General features: G+C 47.5%; 1 protein-coding gene across 1 annotated transcript in view; it reads left to right on the top strand.

The window, feature by feature from the left end:
* Nucleotides 1-789: 789 nt before the first annotated feature.
* Nucleotides 790-9304, top strand: part of COL15A1 (collagen type XV alpha 1 chain) — a 103458-nt gene continuing 94943 nt past the window's right edge. Inside the window, exons 1-2 of the mRNA XM_030829825.2 lie at nucleotides 790-955; nucleotides 1038-1123. Coding sequence (XP_030685685.2) covers nucleotides 945-955; nucleotides 1038-1123 — 97 coding nt within the window. The 5' untranslated portion in view covers nucleotides 790-944. The remainder of the gene's footprint in view (nucleotides 956-1037; nucleotides 1124-9304) is intronic.

Here is a 9304-nt window from a genome sequence, read left to right as displayed (position 1 = left end):
GTCCCCGATCATCACAGTGCCTGGAGTGGTATCTCACCTAAGAATTGTGTTCCTTCATTCGTCCCCTGTTTATTGGCATCTCCTACTGCCAGGTACTATTTTAGAAGAGAACAAAACAAATATAAATTCTTGCCCTTCTGGAGCTTACATTCTGGTGGTGGAGGATGGTGGTGCCGGCAAGGTATAAAGAGGAAAACCTTGCAATAGTAGATAAATTTAAAATTTTTATTAGGGTTCTCTTTGCTGCGTTTATTTACATGAATCACTTATGCCGCCCCAAGGGGGCCATTCCTGGGCATTCAAGGGGGTTGTGTGTCAAGCGTGCAGGGCGAGGCACAGCAGTCAGGAGCCCAATCCAGCTGTGTGAATTTGGGACATTCACTGAGTCTCTCTGAGCCTCAGTTTCTTCGTTGTCATTTAGGGAAATCAGAGCGATTCCAGCCTTTCTGGGCTGGTGAGAGGATTTCGTTGGCCCGCAAAGAGAGTGCTTTGTCTGCGAAGCAGCCCGGACAGGCACAGACGTGAGGGCCGGAGGGAGCTGCCCTCTGACCCACAAGAGCGCGGGCGCGGGGCTTTTCTCGGTTACACAAGGCCACCCGGGTGGAAGCCACGGCTGGGGGGCGCGCATCTGTCGAGGGGGTGAGTGGCGTGGGGAGGTGGTCAGCGCGGCCAAGAGCCACGGGACGTGAGTGCGCCGCTGCGGCACTGCCCGAGGTGGGGCGCGGCGCGGCGCACGGGGGACCGCAGGGCGCGGCAGAGTCGGGTTTCAGAGCGCGGGTGACTCAGGGCGCGGGCCGGATCCTGCCCACCGCTGCCGTTGCCGCTGCCCCTGCCCAGCGCCGCCTTTGTTCCCGGCAGGAAGGGCGAGCGGCCCGCGCGCAGAGCCCGTCGCCGTCCTTAGAGCTCGGCGGCCCGGTGCCCTCGGAGGCTCGCGGAACTGCGGGATGGCGCAAAGGTAGGACTCGCTGCCCCGCGCCCCGGCTCCCCCCGGCCCCTCCCGGCCGCCTCACTTTCTCTCTCTCCGCCACTTCTCGCAGGAGGGACACGCAGTGTTGGCGCCTGCTGTGGCTGCTTTCCATCTCCGTGCTTCTCCCCGCTGTCACCCGGACCCGCTCCGCGACAGGTAAGCAGCCCGGCCCGAGGGTGGCACCGGCTACCTCCGCACCCGGGGGAAGTTGGTTTTGGCTGCGGGCGCGGCTGCGGTGCGCGCCTCATTCCTGGACATAAAAGGGAGTCCTCGCTTCTCGGTGCGCACTGGTGGTTCTGCCACGGCTTCCCCGGGCGCTGCCGGGGGTTCGAGAGGCGAATGGGAGTCTCTGGGCGGCCGGAGCGGGTGGAGCGCTGTCCGGGCACCCGAGGTGTCTGAGCTAGGCGCAGCCCTTCCAATCTTGGGCAGAGGGGGACTTTGGAAGCCCAGTGACAGCGCCAGCGGTTCCGCGGGGACAGTTAGCTCCAGCTCACCCAGGGCCCGCGCTCAGGTCGCGCGTGCTGGCTGGCTCATTGTAAGGGCAGAGCTGGTGCCCTCTCTGTACACAGGTGCGGAAGCACGACTGCCAGCTGAGACACCTGGTGCTTTGCCGCGCAAGAAATAACGGGACTGAATTGCCCTGATGCCTAACTTAGCCCTGAGTTACCTGGAGAGTCCCATCCATCGTGGGCAGTAGCTCCATGTGTGATGGGAAGAGCTATGGACTGGGGACCAGGGGATCTGGCACCTTCTGTTCCCAGGTCTCACTTTCCCCACCAGGACCCAGAGGCGGTTGCATGACTAGTGGAGTCTGAGTTAAAACAGTTTTGAGTTAAAGTGTGTTCAGGCTTCCTGGGCTTGAATTGTGGCTGTGTTAGGTGCCATTGGACAATGAATTTCACCACTCTTTGCCTCAGTTTCCCCACCCGAAAAAGGGGAATACTTAGACGACCTTTCCTCCTAGGAATGCTGTGCAGATTAAAAGAGATATTAGAAATAATATGCTTTCCACACCATGGCACATACTGGGCACAAAATAAGTGATCGAAACTATAGGTTGATCCTTGCAATAGCTGTGTTGGAAAGCAATGCAGACATTTTTACAGAAGAGGACACTCAGGGTGAGAGAGGCTTAGGAACTGGCCTGTGCAAAAGGCAGGGCTTGGGTGCCAAGGTCTCTAGACTCTGGTCCTTCCCTGCTCAGCCCTTTCTCCATGCAGTTCTGCAGGAGAGCTACCACTCTCCAAATAGTAGCCTCGGACTGCTTTTGGATTTAGGAGATTAGTACACAGTCTCCATAGAATAAGTGTGCTGGGAGACAGGGTCTGGGGTGGGGGGGAATGAACACAACCTCTGTCTCTGTGAAGGAAACTGAGGACTGTCGAGTGGCCATGGTTAACTCTTCGTGTGCTGAAGGAAGCCTGGGACAGCCCAGATCCTTGCCTCCTTGGGAGCAAGACTCAAATACAATGACAACTTTTCCTGCCAGAGCATCCAGCCTGGCATTTCTTGCAGACCAAAGGGCAGCTGGAGCACAGTTTTGGCTTCTCAGCACCGTGGCCCGTGTCGGAACGTTGCAGTTTTGCATGTAATATGAGGTACTGCCAACTCAGCGGCAGAAGGCAGCTTCAGGTTCTGTGGTCTTTGTGAACTCTGCTGCAGCCCTACCCCCAAAATGAGGAAGGTCTGGGGAAAGAAAATTTGGTGTTTCTTTCTCCTCCTGCGTTTGTAGGCTGGCTCTCTGGATGCCAGGTCAGGGCTGTTTTTCTAACACAGAGGAAGTCCTGTGCCTATCCTTAATGTAAAAAGGGAGTGCCAGGAAACCCTCAGGAGAAGAATGAATGATTGTAGTGTTTTAATTACTGGCTAAACTTTTGGTTTTCTCTAAAGTTAGGAATACCCGTCACTGATGGGTGATTGATGGATATTCAGTGTCCCTCGAGGGGAGAATCTTCCTAGACCTGAAATATCCTCCTGTAAACTAAATCTGGCATGAAGTTTAATAAGGCTAACACTTGTAAACCACTTCATATGTGTGATAAGTTCATCCTTCATTCACTCAATCATCACAATCACTCCAGGAGCTGGGTACTGGGACTGTGCTTCAGATGAGGAAACGTGGTCCAGAGACCCCAGGCTTCTCAGCTCCTGAGGGTTTTCTGGCTCACCCGGTTTAAAGAGACCCTTGTCAGTTGGCCCCTTATCCCTTGCATCAATCCTTGTGCCCCTAGTGGGTGAGGGCTGAGCTGGTAAAGTTACAGTGTCACTGGAATGCCTGCTCTTTTAGAAGATAAGGAAGTTGTTGTGAGACGGGGGCAGTGGTGTCATAACTAATTTGTTCCTGATTACAAAATGTTAATATGTGCAAATGATCTACTTTTCTTTAAACTGTTTTATTGTGAAATATAACATCTATGCAGAAAAGTGCGCACAAAAATACAGTCCCATGATTTCTCACAAAGCAAACTTTCATGTAAGTGGGTCAAGAAATGGAATAGCCCCCAGAAGCTCTCCTGTGCCCCTTGGCTGTGATTTTTCCCTCCCTCCCCTCAGAGGTAACCATCCCCTTGACTTTTATGGTGATTCCTTCCTTCCTTTTAGAAAATAATGTTAGTACCTAAGCATGGATCCCCAAATTCTGAAGTTCAGTTTTTCTTTTTTTTTTTTGACCTTTATACATGTGGGGTGTCTCCTTTGGTGTCTGGCTTCTTTCCCTGAATATTAAGTTTTGAGATTCATTTATGCTGTTGCATTTCACTGTAGTTAATTCATCTTCCTTTCTGTACAGTATCCCACTGTATTAACTTACTGTCCATTATTTATCCATTTTTTTCCAATGACATTTGGGTGGTTTCCATTTGGGGCTAATATTGTAGCGTGTCTCTGACATGCTGTTTGTCCACGTCTCTTTGTGCACGTGTGCACACATTTCCGTTGGTTGTACACGTGGAAGTGCGGTGCTGGCCGACAGGGCAGGCAGGCCCTCCAAATGAACAATGGCAGCACGGCTTCCGCTATGGTTGTGCCGGGGCTCACGGCCGTCAAGCTGGTAGGAGAGCCTCTGTTTCTTCACCTCCTCACCAGCACTTGGTGTTGTCAGTGGGCTTAACTCCAGCAGTTCTAATGGGTGCACGTTAGAATCTTACTGTCATCTTAATGTATGTTTTCCTGATTATTAAGTCGATTACCTTTTCGTATATGTATTGGACATTTGGATATCTTGATTTACTTTTTTAAATCGAGGTGAAATTCACGTAACATAAAACTAGCCATTTTCATAATGACAATTCAGTGGCATTTAGTACATTTTCAATGTTGTGCAGCCATCATCTCTAGTTCCAAAACCCTTTCATCACTCCAAAGAAAGCTTCATTCCCATCAAGCAGTCCCTCCCCATTCCCCCCATCCCCACTCCACCAGCCTGTGGCAACCACGAAACTGCTTTCTGTCTCTATGGATTTGCCTATCTTGGATATTTCATATAAATGGAATCATACAATATGTGACCTTTTGCATCTGATTTCTTTCACTTAGCATAATGTTTCTGAGGTTCATCCATGTTGGAGCGTGTATTAGGACTTCACTTTTTTATGGCCAGATAATAGTCTGTTGTTTACTGCAATTTGTTTATCCATTCTTCCATTGATGGAGACTTTTGGGCTGTTTCCTCCTTTTGACTATTATGATTAGTGCTTTTATGACATTTGGGTACATGGATTTGAGTACTTGTTTTCAATTATTTCAGTTGTATACCTAGCAGTGGAATTGCGGGATTATATCATAATTCCATGCTTAAATTGTGGGGAACTCCTAAACTATTCTCCACAGTGGCTGAACCATTTCACATTCCCACCAGCAGTGTACAAGGGTTCCAATTTTTTCATGTCCTTGCCAACACTTGTTATTTTCTACTTTTCAGATTACAGCCATCTTAGTGGGTATGAAGTGGTATCTCACTGTGGTTTTGATTTGTATTTCCTGAATGACCAATGATGTTGAGAATCTCTTCATGTGCTTCTTGGCCATTTGGGGGAAACTCTGAGTACCAGTCAGGGCAGGTTCAGGTTTTCCCTCTAATCATCTCATTCTTGCTGGTGGCCAGCTGATGTGCTTTCCTGCGTGAGAGAGAAAAGGGTAAGAGTCATACCTAAGATTTTACATCACTGGCCTCCCACCTTACCTGTGCCCCAGCCTGTAATGAGCTCATGTTGCTCACATACCATTAGAAGTTGTGATGAATATGAATGATTGTAGTGTTTTAATTACTGGCTAAATTTCTGTTTTTCTCTAAAGTTAGGAATGCCTGTAGTGGCATAATGTCCTGTCATTATATGTTTTAAAGCAGAGTTAAGGCTGAAAACCCCTGACACACTGAACCACACACAGCTCCCCATGTATATTTGGGATTTTGCAGTCTCCTTGACTTTTCACAAGGTGTGATGAATCCCCTTGTCTAAAATACACTCCCTCGCCTTGTTTCTCTTTAGGGCCTTATTCTACCTCCCAGCTTAAACGGCACCTCTTCCAGGGTGCCTTCCCTGGATCTCCCCAGCTAAGCTTTCTCATCACTAAACCGCCACAGCCCTTCACCTGTCTCTTCAGGCACCAGCCACTGTCCCCCCTGTACTGACAGTATGTTTATTTCTCTCTCTTTCCTATGAGAGCACCTTGAGGGTGTGGATCATGCCTCATTCATCCAGAGTTGGCCACGTGGACTTTGGCCATTTTGTCATTATGATAAATAGTGCTGCTGGAAACATCTTCAGACAAATGGCCTTTGTTTTCTTTTGGGATTATTTCCTTTGACTAGATTCCCTCAAACAGATTTGCCCATCAAATAACAGAACGAGTTGGATAGTTCTTATTATCTATTTAGATGGATCTTTCTGAGATACAAATTGAATCATGCCGCTCCTTAGTTTAATTGCTCTCTCTGGGTTCTCCACGTACCTAGGATGGAGTCATGCTCCTTGCCCCCAAGTACCCCTTGTGGTCTGGCCTCCGCCTACCTCCTGTTCTCTACTCACACGATGTCCCTCTTGACTTGGGCTCACACCAGCCGCTCGCTGGCAGGTTTCTGGATGAGATATTCACTGTCCCACCTCTGTGTCTTTGCATGGGCCAGTCCCTTCTTGAGAATGCCTTTCCCCCTTTTCACCTGGCACCCCGTCATTCATCCTTTAAGATTCCTCTCTGGGAAGTCCTCCTGTTCTACCAGGCATATTGAGTGTCTCTCCTCTGGGCTAACACTGTATATCACCGTCTCTCAGTCACAGGGCTTCCCAGACTGGACCGTGATCATTGATTACTTGTCTGCTCCCACCACTACATAGGAAGTTCTGTGAGGTGGGGACTGGGCCTTGCCCGACTCTGAACCCCAGAACCTAGAGGGCCTGGCACAGAGTGGATGCTCCCCAAATCTTTCAATGAATCAAAGAGGGAATGAATGGGCAGGTCCAGACTGTGGTCTAGAGAGAATGTGCCGATTTATCATGTCCTCTGCAGTGTCTAAGTCATCCTGAGTCTTCCATGGCTCTGCCAGCTGTGGAGTGGCCATGGCTGAGTAATCAGGGCACGTTATAGGGCTTTTAGTTTTCTTTTCTTTAATGACTTTAATAACTGGTTAGGCTGGAATTTACACTAATGTTACTTTGCTCTTTATCTTTTTTTTCATTACATCTATTTGTGTAAACAATTTATTTTCTAGCTTATCCCACTCATCTTATTCCTGAAAGCCTCTATTTTGTCAAAAGCTGCACGTTTATCTTTCTGTGCTAGCTAAATATATGAGCTTATTTTCGAGTTTTGTTTGAATGTCTACAGCTTGATCCATTTAAAATGAACCATTGATTAAATAGATTACATAGAGTGTATTCTGAGTTCAGTTCTTTTCCAAAGTGGTACCCAGGATTCCCTGAAATACTAATTAAAATGTAAACTATTCCTCCATCCTAGTATTGCTTCTGGTTATCATATAAAATTTTTCTTTTAATAATAGAATTTTTTTGTGGAATCTTTATACATACTATTGGTTGCTTTCTTGTGCGTATGTGTTGTTTTTAAAAAATCCCACATGGTCTTGATAATTGTTGCTTTGTAACGTGTTTTAAAATCTGGTAAGGGAAGTTACCCCTGCTTCCTCCATTAAGCTATGAATTCCTTAGCATAGACTGATTTATCACATAATTTTCTCATGATATGATTGGATACTGGGAGTGTCATAGTGGTGGTGGGCAGGTGAGGGTTATAAAAAGCAAGGCAATCTTAACAATAAGACTCAATTTAAGACATTAATATGCAGTAAGGAGAACAGATGAGCAACTAAGGCTTCAAAGTCAGAGGAACAGCTGTAGGGCCTGAGCTATTGCTGTCGACACAGAGCCCAGGGAGCTGAGGTGGGTCAGAGGTGTTGGAGAGGCCCAGTTTGCTGACTGACCACCTTCCTCCGCTACCACAATTTAAGAGAAAATTTCTAGGGTTAGAGCAGAACCTCGAGAAACCCCAGACCTCTTCCTGGGCAAGATCTAATGAGGCAAAAATGAGGCCTAGGTCACCTATTGAGTGCAACCCACCCCTTACCTCCAATCAGAATCAACTCAACCCAACCCAACCCAACCCAACCTAATCCAGTGTAATCCATCCCAACCCAACTTTATCCAGTCCAATTCATTTCATACTTGTTGCATGCCATGGATGACTTAAAGAACTGGACAGGGCAGAAAACAGTTCTGAGGGCCCTCATATCTCTCTTAAGTGAGCAGGACCCTTGACTTCAGGTGTTAGGGCAGCCCCCTTTTTGGTTTGGGGAGCTTGGCTAGAGTCTGGCTTGCAGAGAGCAGCCCTGCCTTAGGTCTGTCTGGGAGTCACCCCTCCTATCACTGAGGGACTCAAATGAGGCCCAGCTTAAAAGGCCCCTCCACCACCAGGAGGTCTTTGCAACTAGTCTCCTCCCAAAGCAAACGTCTGCCGAAGTCCTCAAAACTGTCTGCCCTGTTCTGTGTTTTGGCTACTACTATAGATTTCTGTCTTCCTCCCATATCTCCTGACTGCCTGCCCTCTCTGAGGCCCACTGGGATAGGTGGCAGGGTGAATGAAGAGCCACACTGGACCCAGTGCCCTTCCTGGAAGGACTCACAATCTAGTAGTAGGGACCAGCAGCTGGCTTGACTGCTGTGGACCTTGTCCTGAGTGTCCTAATGAGGGTGCAAGCAAGCCTCCTCAACACTAAAGCAGGGATGTCCATCTCCACCAGAAGGTGGAGGAGGCGGAGGGAGGTAAGTAAGCTTTGAAAGAAGAGATTTATATTTTTCAGGGACATTAAAATATTTTGATAATAAAAATAATAGTCATTGTAAAAATCTAGGTTGGAAAAAAAAAAAGGAGTTTAAAAAAGTTGCATATTTTCGCATGACTCAGAGATGAATCCTGCTAACATTTGGTGGACTGTTCTTCAAGTTTATCTTCTGTGCCTAAAGGTGCACATATGTTATAATGCGAATAGATCGTTCTGTGCACTGTATTTTGTTGCTTGGCATTTTTTTCCTTAAAAATTACCTAGATACTTCCTCTGGAACATTGAATATTCTTCCCTAAATCCTTTGTAATTGAAATAGTATTTCATTATGTGGATGTCCCATAATTAGACTAGGCCTCTTTTAGGCCTTTAGGCTGTTTCCAGTTGTTTACGTCCATAAACACTATTGTGATGACCCTATTCTTGTAGCTCTGTACTTGACCATTCTCGTGACTATTTCCTAGCACAAATTCCTAAAACAAACTGTTGGGTCTAGTGCTTGCCCGTTTTTTTTCTTAAGGCATTCATTGCATTTTTTGGGAAAGGCATAGTAATTTATACTCCCTGCAACAGCATAAGAGAACACCTACCTAACTTACCGCACCTTTGTCCACTGATGCTATTTTTCTAACTGAAAGGAAAAAATGACAACAGTGCAAGGGACAGTGCCAGCATTACTGCTCCAAACTGCCCTTAGTTAAATGGAGTTGGGGATTCCTCCCTCGCCCCTACCATTCATTCATCCATTTGGCACGGGCCTTGTGGTAGGGCTAGAGGAGAAGAGGCTTTTTCAGGAAATTAGAATGCAAGAGCTCAGGTCACAAGGACCTTGGTGGTTCTCAACCCTGGCTGCACCTTAGAATCACCTCGGGGATTCAAGAGGAATCTGAAGCCCAGTCCTCCCCGCGTCCAGGATTCCTAATATGCCTGGGATCCAGTCTTGGGCAGATTTCAAAATCTCTTGGTATGATTCTAAAGTGCAGCCAGGGTTGAGAACAAGCAATGCAGTCCAGTGGCTTCCTTTCAAAAGTGACAATGCTGAG

The sequence above is a fragment of the Globicephala melas genome, chromosome 6, assembly GCF_963455315.2.
Source record: "Globicephala melas chromosome 6, mGloMel1.2, whole genome shotgun sequence".
Taxonomy (NCBI): domain Eukaryota; kingdom Metazoa; phylum Chordata; class Mammalia; order Artiodactyla; family Delphinidae; genus Globicephala; species Globicephala melas.
The sequence above is the reverse complement of the archived record's forward strand: the minus strand, read 5'-3'. Positions and strand labels throughout refer to the sequence as shown.